The sequence below is a fragment of the Dysidea avara genome, chromosome 1 (genome assembly GCF_963678975.1).
Source record: "Dysidea avara chromosome 1, odDysAvar1.4, whole genome shotgun sequence".
NCBI lineage: Eukaryota > Metazoa > Porifera > Demospongiae > Dictyoceratida > Dysideidae > Dysidea > Dysidea avara.
In genome coordinates this window covers 36937934-36957966 of record NC_089272.1, presented here as the reverse complement: position 1 = coordinate 36957966, position 20033 = coordinate 36937934, and the positions used below count along the sequence as shown (strand labels likewise).

The 20033-nt window shown below is 36.9% G+C and overlaps 2 protein-coding genes and 1 pseudogene across 2 annotated transcripts in view; all 3 read right to left on the bottom strand.

Moving 5' to 3' along the window:
• The window catches only part of LOC136263621 (uncharacterized), a gene marked incomplete in the record, with an annotated part of 463802 nt that overhangs the window by 27409 nt on the left and 416360 nt on the right, over window positions 1-20033 (bottom strand).
• On the bottom strand, window positions 713-20027 carry LOC136263628 (receptor-type tyrosine-protein phosphatase delta-like). Its single transcript, XM_066058261.1, has 6 exons — window positions 19957-20027; window positions 19244-19310; window positions 7112-7405; window positions 4687-4980; window positions 3198-3482; window positions 713-1283 (listed from the first exon to the last, which is right to left on the bottom strand). Exons 1-6 carry the CDS (start codon window positions 19990-19992, stop codon window positions 967-969), a joined length of 1293 nt encoding a protein of 430 aa, XP_065914333.1. The 5' UTR covers window positions 19993-20027; the 3' UTR covers window positions 713-966.
• LOC136242218 (U4 spliceosomal RNA) lies at window positions 6346-6462 on the bottom strand (annotated as a pseudogene).

Genomic DNA, 20033 nt, shown 5'->3' with positions numbered 1-20033 from the left:
AGATAAGTGATCACCGAGATACAAAGGTGTGAAAATGACGTTTTCGTTCTTCCTGTCAATATACTCACGGTGTGGCGCGCCGGCTTCTTGGGCCGCACGACACACTACCGTGTGTCTTGATAGTTATCTGAACTATATGTACAATCATACAATGCTTTTAGTGATTGTTCTATTAGAGTAGTTGCCATATTATCATCTAATACTCAGTATTGGTGTAGTCTTTTTAGGTAGTCTCCAGAAGTTGTGCCTGAAACTTGGCACATTTGACATTTTGGAATCACAACTGGTGTCACAGTGGCCTGTACTAAAATCATTTCTTGCAGGTGCTGGCAAAGAAACTGGAGTTACCATTTTAGTTATTAAAAGAGTGGCTGTTATTTTACTGGTAACTCAAAGGCACTCTGTTCAGTGATCCTACTGATTCAAGTGTGCTGCTGCTGCTGCTGCTGCTGCTGCTGCTGCTGCTGCTGCTGCTGCTGCTGCTGCTACTACTACTACTACTACTACTACTACATGGTAGTCACTAATCAGTAGTTCACCTAGGTAGACCTGAAACGCATGTGTAATGGTTGAAAGAGAATGCTGTGAGTATTTGTAATTTAATACTTTCCTAGCATTTTGCTCAATGCTTTTGCCAGCACATATAGCTTTTTAAAGTAGTAGCTCTTAGAAAGTTTTGACAGTAGTATTACATAGTGTATATTATACAACTGGCTGCAATGATTATCAAGAAAGCAATTGCATGATATAATATCAATCAACAGAGTACAATCAGTACATATACTGACCATGAGTCACCTGGTAACCATACGTGTACACTTGTAAGTTGTACTTATAATTTTGTGATCATGACTTGTTTGCTTTTTCAATTATCAGTTAAAATGTGGACAGTGGTACATCAACTTGGACAATCATACAAACAATAGAACTGACCATGGATTGTACAGTAGTACATTATAGCATGAGTCACTTAGTAACAGCATAAGCTGGGTTAGTATCCATTTTGATAGTGTCCTTGTCTATAAGAGCATAAGATGGATTAGTATCGATTTTTACATCTCGACCCTTTAGAACAAACTGACTGTTTCCTTGAGTATCATTATTACTATTGTCACTTTTTTCTTTATGCTCATATTGATGTTTATAATACATTCTGGTAATGATGACACTGATCAGTGCAGTAACAACAAGTGTGATAATAAATGTTACTGATGCAGTGATAGCAACTGCTGCTCCTGTTGAGAGGTCATCATCATCATCATCATCTGATGGTTCACTAGCACCTGTATGAACAGATCAGTTATTATAATAGTGCTGGGCAATTGTTTTTATAACGTTAAAAACTAACACTTCAGCATCTGATATAGATAGCTAGACTATGGTTAACTATGACTGAGGGGTAAAGACCATGCCCTCTAAGGGTATGATTAACACGCAGATTAGCTATACAGCTGCTCACAAACAAGTTGTCTATAAACCACCAGTAAAAAGTGAATTATTAATTTGTTCATCCCTTTGTTTTGTAACAATATGTGCAGTACATTAATATTAAACGTATTTCGTAATTCATTAATTATGTTGCTATGCATTGCTAAGGAAGCGTGACTTGAACAAACAACTTTAAACCATAACAGAAAGCACCTTCAAAATTCTGTCGATGGTGTTTTCATATGTAATTTCTCTAGATAAGCTCATGGTTGCTCTTAACTTTTGATAGTGTACAAAGGGGTTACACCAGCCATTCCTGGCAGTGTACAAGATCTAGACCGTTATACAGTGTGCCTTAGATTAGCCCCTTCAGTGATGGCCACACCCCTTTCAAGTAAACATGATGAAAACAGAAAACAATAACCTATATGTAATTTCTGTAGTTCAAAGCTTACATGTTTGCTCACATGAGTGTTGGACAGACATAACAACATGCAAACACATGGTTTAGCCAAACCAATTTCAGGAAACCAAGTGTGTGTTCACAGCTGGCTTTAGCCAGTTGTGGGAGTATAACTATATTAAAAATTTTCTACAAATTTAACTGCAACTGTGTGCTGCACAATAGCTGTTCACATGCATCTGCTTTTGTTTTGCGAAAATGTGTATTGGTGTCTTTCTGCATCCATGAAAGCAATTATTTCAAGCAAAATGAAGACTAAATGAAAGACAGAAGGCAACAAACAAAATAAGGGCTGAAATGATCATGATTTTTTTTAGTATCCGAGTACTCTCTAGAGTTAACGATAGAGTACCCATGAATACTAGCTACTGGTAGTCATACCACGTGACATGTTTTATGTACTGACTTTGAGCAGTTAACAACTTTTTTTAAGTAACAACAGTGATACACACACTGTATTAAAGTACTGATGTTAGTGTTCCCAACAAGAAATTATGCCAATCAAAGTCTATAGCCTTCATTGTGTCACTCCCTGATGGTAAATGCATCATGTGAGCTGGGTCATGTGATCTTAACGAGTACTCGTGTACCAATTTTACTATTCGATTATCAAAATCCTTAATGAGCACTTGAGTATTTGTTTCAGCCCTAATACAAAACACTGAAACAACAAGAATGGTGACTTCAGAATGGGATAAGTGTAGGAGAACTACTGTAAAGGTCATTCACTAACTTAGGCTTTGAGCACTGGCCTCTTATATATTGGTGATGAATAAGTTACCTGGGTTTTTATATATACAGGGCCTCCACAAATAAGTCAATGACATTCCATCAGATGTTTTAACATGTACATACTGGCAGAACTAGGAAAGGAAATGTGATTGAAACAATCTTCATCTATACTGCTAAATATGGAGTGTTGCAGAGAGAATTGCTTGTAGAAGTCTGTACTGTGTTAGATATTCCCTATAGTCTTGGTACATGTACTGACCGATTGCTTTCATTAGATATGTTTGAAGGTTATGTGTGTCATTTCTTCAATAAGCTTGCTTAGGAATGTCATTGATTAAACAACATTTTAGAGTGCAAATCAAATCAGAAGTGCAGCAATTCAGCATGTCTCACAGTCCCTTTTAATCACCTAAAAGCACCTTATTTTTTAAGATGATACTTGTTTCCTTAAATGATCCCTCCAGTTATAGCCTGATTTGTTTAACCATTAGTTTCAATGCAGCTTTCTACCAATACACATGTACACTCACTATATGTTTCAGTCACAAACTTGGTTTATTGTATAAGTGTATACCTTCACTATCTTGTGGTACTACTCCTGTAGTCACATTTATCATTTCAATTGTTCCATTACCAAATTCATTAGCACCTAACACAGTAACAGCATATGATGTATTGTTCATCAAATCTGTGAAGGTGAATTGTAGAAAATTCCTGATAGCAACAGAAGCAAGTGCAGTTCCACCAGCATTTGATATGGTAATAAAGTATGTTACAAGTCCACTACAAATACCAGCATTATCATCCCACCTCACAGTGATTGTGTCATTAGTTGCTCTTGTGTTTCTCAAGTTGCTCACTGTGAAGAGCATTAAATAATTTTATTATAGAGGTATGTATTATACATGTAAATAATACAGTAAGCACAGAAACATGATACACCTCCATCTATACTTATAGTTGAATTACATGTGTAACTTCTACTAGCTTCCTAGTTCAGTAATAATTTTGGACAGGGCACTTTAGCACTTCAAGCACCCCTTTTAAATCTACCTTTGTCTACAGTTGCTACCAGCTATAAATCTGTGTTTAAACCCCTGTGTGGGAGGATCTAAGTACATATTTTCCATACAGTAGCAGGAGTGTGCTGTATGAACAATACAATAAGAGTTATGTGGAAGATCCAGCAGGAATGCCACTGTACACGTGAACATGCAAATCGTGTTGATTTGGTATCAGCTCAGTTTAAATATACTACAGTGCTACTGCATGTGTATGTGACTGTTGTGGTTTAACCCACATGGTGCACACCTACAAGTAGTTACAGTCATGCATTATCCATTCATGGACTCCAGTGCTGCCAAGTCTGCTTTCTCTTGGGTTGACTTGAATGAAGTGTGGGGAGTGCTCTGCAGCCTTGAAATCCTCCAGGACTGCATGACCCAGTGAGATAGAAATGTCCAGACACTGTATGCATGAATAATTATAAGTGGATCCAATAGTTACACTTTCAGTGCGCATGGCAGCATATGAAAGGTTGTAATCACCTTCCTCTTTGATTTTCTGTTGCTACATTATGATCACTCTCTACCTGCCACACTACGAATTGCTGCAATGTGTGTTGAGTGAAAAAAAAACTGATGAGTACATATGTGACCGAGCCTGTGAAAACAGGGCATGTGGACACAAACTACACCCCATCACATACAGTAACAGATATGGAATATCTGTATTCTGTAACCTTCATTATAAAGCCAAGTAATTTATTTAATAAGTGCTGAAAATTGCATGGCAATACCAACTTGTCATCAAAAGTTATGGGTTATGAAAAATTTTAAAAGTAGGCAAATTTTATGTGCCCACATGCCCTGTTTTTGCAGGCCCAGTCACATATATGCATCATTAAGCATTACAAATACTTCAATCATGATTCTTACAAACTGTCTTACAGTCAATGTGAACTATGCAGTGGTTACTGGAAAAGGTCACATATACTTACATGTTCAGATGTACTCAGTACGTACTGTACATACATACACTGTACTACATACATGCATATTTACCATGAGGGAGAACATTTGCTATAGTTGGAGCATTCACTATCACTCTAACTAACACTCCCACACCAGCTTCATTTCTACCAGCCACAGTGATAGAATAGACAGTATAAGGTGTTAGTTCAGTAAAACTGTAGGTAGTGCCAGCTATTCTCCTCATCACTACTCCATCAGATGGTGATATTGCCACATCATATGACACTGGTCCACATACTGGGTCACTAGTGACAGGATTCCATAATGCAATAATACTCAAACAACTTTCATTAATTGTGATGTCTCCTGGAGGTGGTGGACTGCCTATACAGCAAAATTCAGGAGATGTACGTGTTTACGCTGAAATACCATATTGCCTCGAATTATGGTGGTCTCGTTAGTTACTAGGAGTAGTGTGCAGAAACAAATATCAGGTTTCCAATAAATTCTGTGCAAAACACTTGATGTTGAATGCATGTATGAATTTTGCTAAAATAACATCACACCAAATGTATGTATATACAGTATAGCTAATCATCAAATAATATGTTTGTGTATATATAGATACATTAGATAGATATGTATGCAGAATTGCAGATTGATACACAGATATACTAATTTAGTCTATAGTTACAGATTAAGTAGCAACCTCATGGCTCCTAATTGAATTTAAAATTAAAAACCATATATCAATGTTTTTCTACAATTAGAGGTTAATTTCTTAGTTATTGAAATTCTGTTATTTTATGAATTCTCAAACTTATATTACGTATGTATCATTGAAGTAACACACAAAAGCATAATATATATATACAACAATACAAGTCGCCTTTGGCCAGGTCTGTTCTTTTTTCTACCTGTAGGTACTAAAGTAGAATTGCGAGTGTTCTATTAGAGTAGTGACTGATCTACTAGAGTATCTTGATTTTGGCACAGAAATTCAAACTCAACTGTTTGCCTCGTGTCTTCACTCAATGGTCCTGTAGGTCCAAGAGGGGCCAAGAAAAGGGCCAGGGGGTGCAAAGCTCCCCTTGGCTCCCCCTCAGATCTACCTATGACAAGCCACTATAAGAATTTTTGGGGAGTTTCACAATTAAGTATAGGAGGAGAATCAATTTTAGTGTTTAAATTACAGTGTTTTGTAACCATGCCATAATATGCACATGCTTCAGAGGATTTAGCTCAGATTTACACTAAACAGAAGTTCAATGTCTCAACTATAACATGTTTTATTCATCAAGTGGGTAACAGTACTGTGTTGATTTTACAGCTTCATGTAAAACACAGTTTTGTTCACAGAAGTCATAGGACATAGTTACTTTGGGATGCCATGGATAGATTTGTTGTTAGCAAATCTGAATGTGCACAGTTGTATCAATGCATGCATGTGAAAGAGATGTATTTTAATGATGTAAATTAACAAAATTAGAGACGGTACATGGTAGATTGGCAATATAGTAGTACAGCATCTTAACATTTTGGGCTTTTAATTTGTAAGACATTTTAAGCAGAAAAAGGAATATATACTGCTGTGTCACAGTTCAGTTCAAGTACAGTATGCATATATATTTCAGATCTGGCAGTATTTACATAATAGTTAGACATCAAAACACAGGGTTCTATGGAATCTAGAAACCCGAAAGGCCCTCGGTTGTGATGCATGAGCGAAGTGAGGGTGCTACTACAGGGCCTGAGGGTTTCCAAATTCCGTGGAACCCTGTGTTTCGATGTCTAACTGATTTCAATTAGCAAAAACTACACCTCAGTTGGACCTCACTGGCTATGGTACTACCACTGCACAACTAATTTAGACCACAGCTCATTGTTGTACAGTACCTTCGCTGCTGCTTGTTGCACTTTCACAGCTGCTTGTGACATGAGAAATGTAGTGTTCATAAACACTGAAGCCCAATACACCTCCCTGTACCTTGTAACGGGAACTTGCTATCCAGATAAATGCCCATGAGTTTCCAATATTACAGCGGCGTAATTCTCGTGTTTTGTATCGTCCCAGAGACAGGGATCTATTGAGACATAAACAAGGGATCAACAGGATTAAGATACTTTTAAGTAGCCAATGTAATTTGAGTATTTCACCTTGCTGGGGACTAATGTATTGCAAAAAATATACGGAAATGATGAAGACACCACATGATAATGCTTTGTCTGCCAGCCAGATAAGACAAGTGTATTGCAGTAATAACTGAAACTACTGTATAACCAGACCTCATGCATGCATATATGGTTTCATGTTCTGTGCATTAAAAAGTGATTATTACAATGCAACTTCATTATAGGAGCCCATAATTGCTGCACCTTACAACATTTATGGCTCCTCATTTAGACATATGCATCAAATTTTTAAACACACAATTACAGTATAATTATGTCAAATGTTAGTCATCATGTACACAAAATTGTAAACTCATTTATGTACACTGACTTACGTACATACCTTCCACAACAAGTAAGACACTGTCATTATTAGCAATACTACTATGAAGACATGTGTATAGAGTGTTGTTGTCTTCTAGTCCAAAATCAGTGATGATGAGATCTGTTAGTCCTTGACCATCTGAATTGAACTGGATGAAGTGATTAAGTGTGTTGTTTTGAGCACTAACAAGCATATTATTTCTATTCCATGAAGCAATTTGTGGTATATTATTGAAGATTGCTCCACATCTTAAGGTTACACTGTCTCCTTGACATACTCTAACCGCGCCAGTGGCAGGTTGTGTAATGTTTACTGAAATAAAAGGTGAAAAGGAAAGACTTAGACATTATTGCATACATGTACACTTAAAAATGTGAAGAACATGTACACTGATGCAGGTGTATGTCACAATGTACCAAGGAAACACTAAACACTACTGTAACAAAAGAATGTGTACTTTGAATTTGGCTAGGTGTATGCTATTAGGTAATTATGAACACATGCATGAAACTTATGTAGTTACATACATACTGAGGTACTGCCACAGTGTGTTTCATGCTATAGTCAGTACGCATTCACCTGAGCCCCCCCAAATATAGTAATATTAAAGAGGTGAACATGTGTTCATTCCCAATGGTTTTGTACAGGAACAAGCATGTTTTCATGTTGTAAACATGTTTGCGCTCCTGAATCGTCCATACTAAATGTATGGGATATTTTTAAAACTTCATAACTAACTTGTTCTTGCCCATATCAAAGCGCTTTATTGATTAACGTTTCTGGCATTTAAAGGGCTTGACAGCTCTACTAAATGTTTGGGCAGCTGGTCCACATAACAAGAGTTATTAACAAGAAAGAGGGCTCAGGTGAATGCGAACAGACTATAGCTATTGTCCAACACGATTTATTGGTTTAGCTATAAGGAAGATTTTATAGCTGCTACGTACTTATGATAGGTCACGATTATTGCAAATTCACCATTCTAATGGTACTTGAAGTGTATACAGTACCTGCCGTATTATCAAATATTTAACTAACTACAATATGTACTATCAAGATGAATTAAAAATTGGAAATTTTAAAATGGGAATAGGGATCGCTGAAAAAAGCCACAAAAGAAGAAGGGATCGCTGGGGTGGTAATGTAAACCACAAATCCCTATTTTGACTCTCTGTCATAAATCTTTAGTTACATGCTCTGTCATTCTGAAGTGAGTAGGGATTTATGGTTTACATTACCACCCCAGCAATCCCTTCTTGTTTTGTGGATTTTTTCAGCGATCCCTATTCCCATTTTAAAATTTCCAATTTTTAATTCATCTAGTTTGTGTACTTTTTAATTAATCCAGTAATGGATTATGAGATTTCTTTTATTGATAATAAAGACTGTTGTGAATAGTGTAATTTTGCATTCTGCATAGTAACACTGTTAACATTTCAGTACACACATGAAACTGATCAAATTGCAATGTGCATACAGACTGAGAGTCTCCTAATATAAGCTACAATTTACATTACTGGTGCCTTTAATATAGCTGTCAAATTTAGTGCAAGGATTGTAGTTATACACTTGACTGCATTATTAGAGTATTTAAGTGACTGCTCTATTAGAGTATTAATCTGGATAACCCACCCACGTACAATAATTACGGAGCGAAAAAAACCACCTTGCAACAAAGTCATCAGCCCAGATTAAGCTTCCTGGCCTATACTGAGTTTAATAAAGACAGATTCTATTAGCCACAAGTAGCGCACACCAAAAAACTTAACTCTGAGCGTGATCTTGTATGGCTTCTCGAGCGTAATGGCATTTTGGCAAGAAGAAACGGCCAGGTTTGGGCTGTTTCCATCCGAAAACGAAATCAAAAATAGGCCATGGACACACACAATGATCCATTTAACAAGCCTTGCTACTTTTTATCCCAGGGTAAACTTCGCTATGCCTGTGAAAGAATAATAATATTATGAATAATAAGAAGAAGAATCAAGACATACGATAGTGTGTCGTGCGGCCCAAGAAGCCGGCGCGCCACACCGTGAGTATATTGACAGGAAGAAAGAAAACGTCATTTTCACACATTTGTATCTCGGTGATACCTTATCCGATTGGAACCAAATTTGCTACAGAGTTGCCCGCCAGCTAGGGAAGTCTACATTCCAAATTTGAAGGAAATCACTCAAGCCATTTCCGAGATACGAGTGGCCAAAGTTTCGTTTTTTTTCTTCTTCTTCTTCGTCTTTTCGCACACTTGCAAAAATTGCTATAAAACGCAAACGCAAACGCGCACTCCGATCGCCTTGAAATTTGGCACACAGAAGGGGAGTCCAAAGGCGAATCCTAGCATCAAATTTGGTGCAATTCCGATCAATGATTTAGGAGTTATGACCGATTATTCGCGTAAAACAAGATCGATTTGTTGTCACGCCTACAGGGTAAACCTCTTCATGGAATGAGTTGAAAATTGCTATGTAGATGGAGTAACCATCGTAGGAGTGCCTTTTGGTGGTTTGAAAGGAATCGAGATAAAGACCACCGAGATATGACACAAAACCCAACCTGTGTCATAATTACGCGATCGATTTTTAGGAATAAAAAAGTATTAGTTTACACGCCTACTAGGCAAACCGCTTAGAGCAATGAGCTGAAAATCGGTGTATAGCTGGAATAATCTTCATTGAAAGTCCTTGCAGTAGTATAGAAGAATTGGATTACAAACCACTGAGTTATGATTCGAAAGCCAACTCCGTGTAACAAATGTGAGATCGAGATACTCTAATAGAACAGTCACCCTAATAGAGCATTCAGTTAATTTATTTACTCCATTATAGAATTCCATTACATTACAAGTTATTCTGTAGGGAGTTCAGCTGCAAACAGTTAATCTTATAGACAGTTCAGCAAGAAGCAAGTCACCCTATAGAGAGTTCAGCTACAAATATATCGCTGTAGTGATTCAGAACATTACAAGTCACACTGAAGAGAGTTCAGCTATAAACAAGTCATGCACCCTGTAGAGAGTTCGGCTACACTCTCTAGAGAATTCAGCTACAAACAAGTCACTGTGGAGAGAGTTCAGCTACAAAGAAACTACCCTGTCAAGAGTTCATCTATACAAACAAGTTACCCTATAGAGATCACCTGCAAACAAGTAACCCTGAAGAGAGTTCAGCTACAGACAAGTCACTTTATAGTTTATACAGTGTTCAGCTACAAGTAAGTCACTCTGTAGAGAATTCAGCTACAAGTAAGTCACTCTGTAGAGAATTCAGCTACCAACAAGTCACTCTGTAAAGAATTTTGCTACAAACAAGTCGCCGTGTAGAGAGTTCAGCAACCAAAATACTACTCTGTAAAGAGTTCAGCTATACAAACAAGTTACTCTGTAGAGAGATCAGCTAGAAACAAGAGAGAGTTCAGCTAGAAGAAGTCACCCTGTAGAGAACTCAGCTGCAAAGAAACCCTGTAGAGAGATCAACTACAAACAAATCACCCTGCAGAGCATTCAGCTATAAACAAATCATCCTGTAGAAAGTTCAGGTACAAACAAATCACCCTATATACAGTTCAGCTACAAAAAAAAAATCACTCTGTAGAGAGTTCAGCTACAAATAAGTTATGCTACAGTGAGATCGGTTTAAAACAAGAGATTTCAGCTACAAACAAATTAACCTGTAGAGAGTTCAGCTATGAAAAGATCACCCTATAGAGAGATCAGCCAGAGGAAGTCACCTTGTAGAGAGATCAGCTAGAAAAAAGTTGCCTTGTAGAAAGTTCAGTAACAAAGAAACCATCCTGTAGAGAGTTCAGCTACAAACAAACCACCCTGTAAAGAGTTCAGCTACAAACAAATCACTTTATAGTTTATACAGTGTTCAGCTACAAGTAAGTCACTCTGTAGAGAATTCAGCTACAAGTAAGTCACTCTGTAGAGAATTCAGCTACCAACAAGTCACTCTGTAAAGAATTTTGCTACAAACAAGTCGCCGTGTAGAGAGTTCAGCAACCAAAATACTACTCTGTAAAGAGTTCAGCTATACAAACAAGTTACTCTGTAGAGAGATCAGCTAGAAACAAGAGAGAGTTCAGCTAGAAGAAGTCACCCTGTAGAGAACTCAGCTGCAAAGAAACCCTGTAGAGAGATCAACTACAAACAAATCACCCTGCAGAGCATTCAGCTATAAACAAATCATCCTGTAGAAAGTTCAGGTACAAACAAATCACCCTATATACAGTTCAGCTACAAAAAAAAATCACTCTGTAGAGTTCAGCTACAAATAAGTTATGCTACAGTGAGATCAGTTTAAAACAAGAGATTTCAGCTACAAACAAATTAACCTGTAGAGAGTTCAGCTATGAAAAGATCACCCTATAGAGAGATCAGCCAGAGGAAGTCACCTTGTAGAGAGATCAGCTAGAAAAAAGTTGCCTTGTAGAAAGTTCAGTAACAAAGAAACCATCCTGTAGAGAGTTCAGCTACAAACAAACCACCCTGTAGAGAGTTCAGCTACAAACAAATCAACCTGTAGAGAGATCAGCTAGAGGAAGTCACCTTGTAGAGGGATCAGCTAGAAACAAGTCACCTTGTAGAGAGTTCAGGTACAAAGAAACCACCATGTAGACAGTTCAGCTGCAAACATATCGCCTGTAGAGAGTTTACACAGCTAGAAACAAATCACCTTGTAGAGAGATCAGCTAGAAGAGGTCACCTTGTAGAGAGTTCAGCTACATCATGTAGAGAGTTCAGCTGCAAACAAATCACTTGTAGAGAGTTCATCTAGAAACAAATCACCCTGTAGAGAGATCAGCTAGAAGAGGTCACCTTATAGATAGTTCAGCTACATTTCAAGTCACCCAGTAGAGAGATCAGCTGCAAAATAATATCCTGTGGGGAATAATGGGCATGTAATAAATATATGTATAAAATTTGTATAATTAATAATAAAATCAAAAATAATTGAAGTATTAAAAATCTTCTGTAAGTTCTTTTCTTCTTCCTGTGGTAAAGAAAAAAACACATGGGTTAAAAAAACCCCAAAGCTAGCCATTGGCCGGCTTTGCAGTATACAAATACAAAAAGAAGTGATATCTAATCAAAAACAGCCAAGCTGTAAAAAAGGATGCGGCCCCCAAAAAGGCCATGGTGAAAAAAGATGTGAAATCCAAGGTGGCGGCCAAGAAATGGCTGTGATGGTAGGTTAATGGTAAAAATTTTAATAACGACAATTCAGGTGAATTTTGTGCCGCTTGGTCTTGGCACCAAATTCACCTGAATTGTCGTTATTACCATTAACCTACCATCACAGCCATTTCTTGGCCGCCACCTTGGATTTCACGTCTTTTTTCACCATGGCCTTTTTGGGGGCCGCACCCTTTTTTTACAGCTTGGCTGTTTTTGATTAGATAATAATAATATGAACAAACTGGCAAATTTCAGTGTTGTCTGAAATACACATACTGTTTTCTTTTCACTTGATACTTACTAGTGGAGCTATACTCATTGCAAAGAACCACCAGAGGGTTGTTTTGAGTTGAAGGATGCTTTTCAAGGTGGTTTTTAGGTGTGCGTTCTATTAGGATTTTTGCAAAAAAACATGGGCGATCCCTATTATGAACCCACTATCGTGGTTCATAATAAAAAATTGATTCCTTCAATACTAGTTACTGCTAAGGAGCTCTATAATATGTACGTACATATGTTTATATTCATCATAGCCCCAATGGTTCTTTACTGGGATTTTGCTGATATATACACCCGAAACGGCTCAAGGGCTAAGGCTGTAAATTAATGTTGTACTAATTCCCTGGCAAAGACTGATATCCGATATTTTTTAACCGTATTTTGTCAATAGTTAACTGATACTCGATTGTAGGTTCCTATAAGTTACACTTGTGCATACTTCAATACAAGTACAGCTAGTAAAGCTAATGCTGTTAGGTTGCGTACTTACCTCAACTCAAAGTTGCTAGTCAGACAAGTGGGCTTGGGCTCCAACCATCACTGTTTATTATTGTGGTTACCACACAATATAAACAAATTACCTGAGTACATGCCAGAACCTTTGACACAGCTGTTTAGACTAATATAAGAAGAAGAAGATGACCATGTAATTGAACTAGAGAAAAGGAAGGGTAAAGTACAGAAAGCAGACATTCATTGAATACCATGTGCACATGTACAATAGTTTGTTGTTGTTGTGGCATGAAGTGGTGGCCATGCAATGTTCTGTTATGTATTAAATGCTGTCCAAATAACAAAAATAGTACCTAGACTTAAAGTAGTATAATAATCATAGGCATAACAAGATATTTTTAGATAGAGGGGCTCTAGTTTGGTGTTGAAGAGCAAAAAAAAAAAAGTCAACACTTGCTAAGATTGGCTGCCCTCCACTAAATAATATAGATTTTATCACTGATAAAGTGCATACAAGTCATTATTCACAACTTCATAGTTTACTACACTGCTTCTTTGAATACTGTGACTGCTTTATTAGAGTAACTGACTGCTCTATTAGAGTATCTCGATCGTTTTGAATTTACAATCAGAAAATCGTAAGGGGGGCTCCAGCTCCCTGGGTTGCTACGCCTATGATAATGGTGGTAAAATTGAATAACTAGATCCCACAATCACAGTTTTTATTTATTTATTATTTATTAAGGCTCTACAGCACAAGTGCTGAAGGTCTGTAGGACACCTGGCCCTACAGCCTCTTGAAAGTTATTACAGAAAGTGTGTTTCAAAAGGTGGAGAAAGGAGAAAAAATCCATGACTGGATCTAGGCAGCCTCGAACCTGCAAATTTATAATGTTGTGTGTAGAAGAATAATAATATATGAATTAATAACGTTCTGAAGGATTTTAGCTCATGCTATTAAATCACTATTGATCATCAGATACTGAATCAGATGCTCATGTACAGCTGTATAAAAAGAAACAGGGATGAGTGTTCATTAGTTCTTTCACTTATCAGGTGAGAGTGTCTAAAGTAATGTATACCACTTATACCATGACTGTATTGGGTTTTGCTGATATATACACTAGAGTTGTACCGATTATCGGATCTGGCAATCAGTAGAAGCCGATAACTAGCTGTTTTTACCATAATCATAAATCAGTTGTAATGGGCTATACCCAACCACATTGTGAAAATAATTTTCTGTAGAGGAGTGCATTTAGATCCCACAAAACTGTGTGAAGCACTTACACTGCTGTAAGAGGGAGTAGCTATGTGTATATTTATAAGTATAAGAAAAAATTGTGGAATTTTAAATTAGATTAGGGACAGTGTATAATGTTGCAATAAAAAGTACTGAAACAAGCTGGATCGGAGTAGTATGTAATGTCCAAATACTGTAAAACAATAAGAAGTGAATATCCCCACTGTGCTACACTCAATGCACAGTAGGGATATTCACTTTTTATTGTCTTACAGTATTTGGACATTACGTACTACTCCGATCCAGCTTGTTTCAGTACTTTTTATTGCAGTATTATACACTGTCCCTACTCTAATTTAAAATTCCAATTTTTTTCTTATACTTGTTTGTGAAGTTTTTTTTGCAAGCTCATGGCCACTAAATATCTGCTGAGTTACTTACAGCACTATTTACTGGATTATGACTCATACAATAACAACTGATCAGTGGGTGTGGCTCTACATAAGCCTGCATACCAACGGACTGATGAATGGGCGTGGCTACCATATGTCTATAGACAGTAATTTATGTAAGTGGGCGTGGATTCGTGCATACCTACGCACTGATGAATGGATGTGGCTACCATACGTATGTCTACAGACTGTGATTTACATAAGTGGGCGTGGCTCACAAAAGAAGCAGAGCTACGCTATGATGTGTAGTAACATGTCCACATTTAATTTAGCACGTGGGGTCAGACCCGAATAATCTGTAAAGCAGGACCTGGATGACCTGACTCGGTTTAACATTGTTACTAAATAAACTATATTATTGACTTACACATTGCTATATAGTTCGCCGTGAGTTGCTCTCTCTGATTGATTGATTGATTGGTAAGTTTAACCTCACAATGATCGACACAGCCGCTCTTCCTCATTGGAGGGACATACATACAAGCACATACATATTAAACATATACGTACAAGCAAAATACACACAGTACAATCCAAACATACACAATGACAGAACAATAATACACATACAAAAAAAACAATACAACACACATGTACGTAAATTATATACAACAATTACAAAAATCATTCAAAAGACAAAAAATAAGTATTGGTGGTATCATAAAAGTTTGTAAAAGACATTGGTTCGATATCAACAGCGAGTCACGTACACATGTGTTTTTGGTGTAACCGGCGACCACGTGTATTCAAATAGTTTGATGCAATATACACTGGTATGGAAGCCGTACTGTAGTCTATTAACACTCAGCAGTAGAACCTTGACTGATGGCCATGGTAAAGAAGGATAAAGCAATAGCGCAAGCATTGTATGCTTATCAATATACCAAAGGTTTTTCTTAAGCGAACTAGAAACGTTTCTGCGAAAAAATTAGGGCTGTAGCTGTAGCCACTTTTCCACTACACTTGACTGAATACGTCAGGCAGGAAGGCAGGCAGTAGAAAATTTTGTTGAATAATTTTTTTTCTAATTCTGTAGCAACTTGACGCAAATGTTTCGGGTCAATCTGAAGACACTTTTGAGCTTGGGTTTTACTCAACCAATACTATCATGTCGTTGTGAGGAAAAATTGTGGCAGGTTTTTGAGTTATATTATATCATGGATCACCCCCACATCTTTGATGGCCCTAAAAAATGATTGCATGGCATGACTATGTCCTTAAACAATCAGAACATGAAACCGTTCCCTTATATTAATGATCAAAGTAGTGCAACCATGCCCTTAACATTCTAGATCAAAAAAGATACAGCCAAATATGTATATCATAGCTATACTATAACAAAAGTTAACAAACTAAAATTATTAATTCAAAAATGAAGTAAGGTTTCAGCGATAAAAGGTAGTGAAGCAAGACATACGTATGAATGATGGTAGCCATCACAACATAGCTACAGTATGTGGGAAAATCCCTACTGTACTTTGGCTCTGTTCATTTTCAAAGTAGGGACTTTTGCTATGTTGTAATAGCTATCATTATTCATAGTTCTTGTTTCTCTACTTCATTTTAAATTAGTAACTTTTAATTGCACTACTACAGTATAGATATTTGAATAAAGTGCTGTTGTTTGGCAATATGCACAACTAACCATCTGTCAATATGTAGGTATTATAGATTACAACTGCATCTGTATGTACTTTAGCAGGGGTTAATCTAGGGGAGGGGGGAGGGGGGGCACAGTGTCTGGGTTAACTATTGCCCCCCTAGGTTTATACCTAAAGCCTTGAGAAATGGAAAGGATTAATTGATCCCAAAGTTGTATAATTGAATGGTCAATATTCAATGGTCAATATTCAATGGCATTACGGTCAAAATTGAGTATATTTACACCTAAATTTTCAAAAATTTTCCTGGGGGACAGACCCCCTTAGAATCCAAAGTGGCCTACTTGCCCCCCTAGCTTAATATTCTGGGTTGAGCCTTGTTTAGTCTTGATGTTTTTTAGTAATAGGGAATCAAGACACATGGTAGTGTGTCGTGCTACCAAGAAAGCTGGTGCACCACACCGTGAGTATATTGATTGGAAGAAAGAAAACGACTTTTTCACGTGTGCATAGCTCCATGGACCTCTTTCCAAAGCACACCATTTTTGCATTATAGCTGTCTGCCAGGTAGGGTAGGCCACACAGCAAATTTGATTAAATTCGCAACAGCCATTTACGAGATATGGGCGTTTAAAGTTTTGTTTTAATTTCTTTGTGTTTTCTTCTTATATTGTACAGGGCTACAGGGGCTTTGATTTATTTTTGCACACTTTGCAAAAATTGCTATAAAATGCAAATGTGTAACTTTGATTGCCTCGATCTTTTGCACAAATGAAGAGCGTGTAAAGGTGGATTCACGTAGCAAGTTTGCTGTAAATCTGAGGAGTATCGAAGGAGTTATGAGCATTCATTCATGTAAAAAAGATCAAACTTCTGTCATGGCTACAGGGTAAACCGAGTATAGGAATAACTTGAAAATTGGTGTGTAGATAGGCTGATCATTGTAGCAGTGCCTCTTGATAGTTTGAATAGCAACAGAGTTACAACGACAAAGTAATAAAGCAAAAACCAGTCACCACGGGGTAAAAAAAGGTGTACAAAAAATGTCAAAAAAAATCTACCCGAGTTTGAACCAGGGACCTCCATACCAAACACCGGCATCCTTAACCACTGAACCACTGCTACCTTGGCTGATCACCTCACTTAATTTCTCCTTTATAAATGAAATTTCTAGTTTAAATCTGCTTATAATCAAACGTTTGTAATTTCATATATCTACCAATAGAAGTACTAGATTGTTCTAGAACATTCTATGCATGTTCTATTAGAAGTCCTCAAAAAAAAATGTGCACTCTATTAGAGTATTAAAATAATATTATCAAATATTGAATTAAATTATGCAATGAAACACACTTATAAGTCTGTGTTCAATAATCATCATTGTATCTACATAGAAAAGAAGAAATGTGAGTAAAAACAAATCTCAGAGTCAGCCATAGGCTGGTTTTGGGGCCTTATAAAGTACAAAAAGAAGTAAAATCCACACAAAATCAGCCAAACTGTGAGAAAATGGTGCAGCCTTAAAAAGCCTGGGTGAAAAAAGTTGTGAAATCTAAGGTGGCGGCCAAGAAATGGCTGCAATGATGTTAATGCTAATAAATTTTAACAATGCACACAGCCATTATTAATTTTTTTTTAGCATTAACATCATTGCAGCCATTTCTTAGCCTCCACCTTTGATTTCACAACTTTTTTCACCCAGGCTGCACCATTGTTTCACAGCTTGACTGTTTTTGTGTGGATATCAATTATGTACGTTCATTACAGCACTGGGAGTACATACTATATAAGTGCCACAAAGTATAAGCAGCCATGCTGTAAGTATCTGGTGTTACATGTCAACCCCTATATGACTTTGTAATTGGTATACTGATAACAACAGAAATGGATTATTTTGATGGTACTACTAACTTGATGTTTCAGACCACTGGTTTACAAAATATACAAAATCACATTAACATATACGTATAAAGTAAAAATAGATAATTGTACACTGCAATTATATACATGTAGTCTGCAGAGTTTGGGATTAAGAGTTACATTTGTAACACATTACGTAATAATATACTTATGTTGTAACGAAGTAATATAACGCATTACATGACAAAGTAACAAGTAATATATAACGGATATATTACATCCGGAAATTGTTGCACATTGCTTCTTTTTAATGCGTGCTGTATCCAGTACGTGATTGGCTGCATTTTGGGTCCTGACAGCACTGAATAAGGCTGTAAAGGCAAGAAAAAAGAGCGATAGTGTATGGGAGTGCCCTTTGAGACCAAGACTCTACAACAAAGTATGCTTTTGAGGCTGAACTACACCAGAGAAATATGTGTCTCACTTGTGTCACTTGTAGTTGTAAGCTCAGAGCATGCATTTAAAGGTTGGGATTAATTTATAGCTTGTAACGAATGTAATAATATTACTAGTTTCAGCCCTCAAAGTAATGTGTAATATGTGGGGTATAGTTCAGTATTATTTTTCTGCGAGTAATATGTACAGTAACTGTAATGTGCTACATTGTATAGAAGTAACTGTAACGTGCTACATTGTATAGAAGTAACTAGTAATATGTAGTGAGTTACATTTTTAGAGTAGAGACCATAACTTTGGTACTCTGGGTGCAGCTCTTTAAGAAACAAGTACAAGAAAAATTAGGAATTTTAATTAAAATTCAATTAGGAATCATAGAAACAAGAAGTATTGAAACAATGACCATCTGAAGATATACTAGTGGATCCTAATTCAGTCATGGGTATTGTAAAGTGATTTTTTGTCTACATACATATTCATCTGTTAAACATGTGATTCTATAATGTACCTCGGAGAGCCCATTATGTATCAGACAAAACTATGATCTCTTGGTACTATGAATTTCACATGCAAGATCAACTAAGTATACTATATACATTTGTACTAGTGATAATACATGTCACTCACTGCTGGTTTGACTGCTGACTTGACAACTCAGTAAAGCAAAGATGATGTAAAAATGAAGCATGTCAACCTTTATGATAGTAACAAAGACACAGTGACTGATTAGACAATTAATAAGTTTGTAATGTAGACACCATGCATTATACAACTAAAGTACAGCTGTAGGTAAATTAAAAATACTGTGTCAGCAAGATACTGTATATGCACAAATTATATACCGTCAAAATATGTACAACACAACTACAACTGCTGCAGACACTCAAAAAGAAGTCTCTAAATATACCCTACAAACATTATGTACGCACACACGCACGCACGCACGCACGCACGCAGTTATATGGTTTGCTATGTATCTCATGCTGCAATTCGTGGCAACACGGAAGGTACTAGAGTTAGAAGATCGAAAATACCCAAAACTTGAGAACTGACAATTGACAAATAAGCATCAAATTTCCTTTGAAAAAGGATCTCACACTTGCATAAGCAAATCTCACCCAATTACACTTTACAGGTTGCTGTCTCTGGAAATGGGGAACACCTGGAAGACTAAGGATAAGCCTGCCTCGAATACTTTCCAGGCCACTTTTCTTTTCTGTAGGAACATGAAAAACGCAAATGGTCTGCATGGTTTACGTCTCAAAGCCTCAGCGCACACACCCCAGAACCATATGTTACACATACACATAACTTAATACAAATTAGGTTTAGCTACTAACGTGTTTGATTGTCGGCTCACTGTGTAAGCACCGCATACCAGTAGTGCAGAGATCGAGATATGAATTGAAAATAATAG

Excerpts from the sequence above, each read along its gene's own strand:
- LOC136263628 (XM_066058261.1), bottom strand. The coding sequence starts at position 19,992 with ATGCGGTGCTTACACAGTGAGCCGACAATCAAACAC. Across the intron at positions 3,483-4,686 it reads AGCAAATGTTCTCCCTCATG|TGAGCAACTTGAGAAACACA; the intron begins GTAAATATGCAT and ends TGCTCTTCACAG. Across the intron at positions 1,284-3,197 it reads AGTACCACAAGATAGTGAAG|GTGCTAGTGAACCATCAGAT; the intron begins GTATACACTTAT and ends CTGTTCATACAG.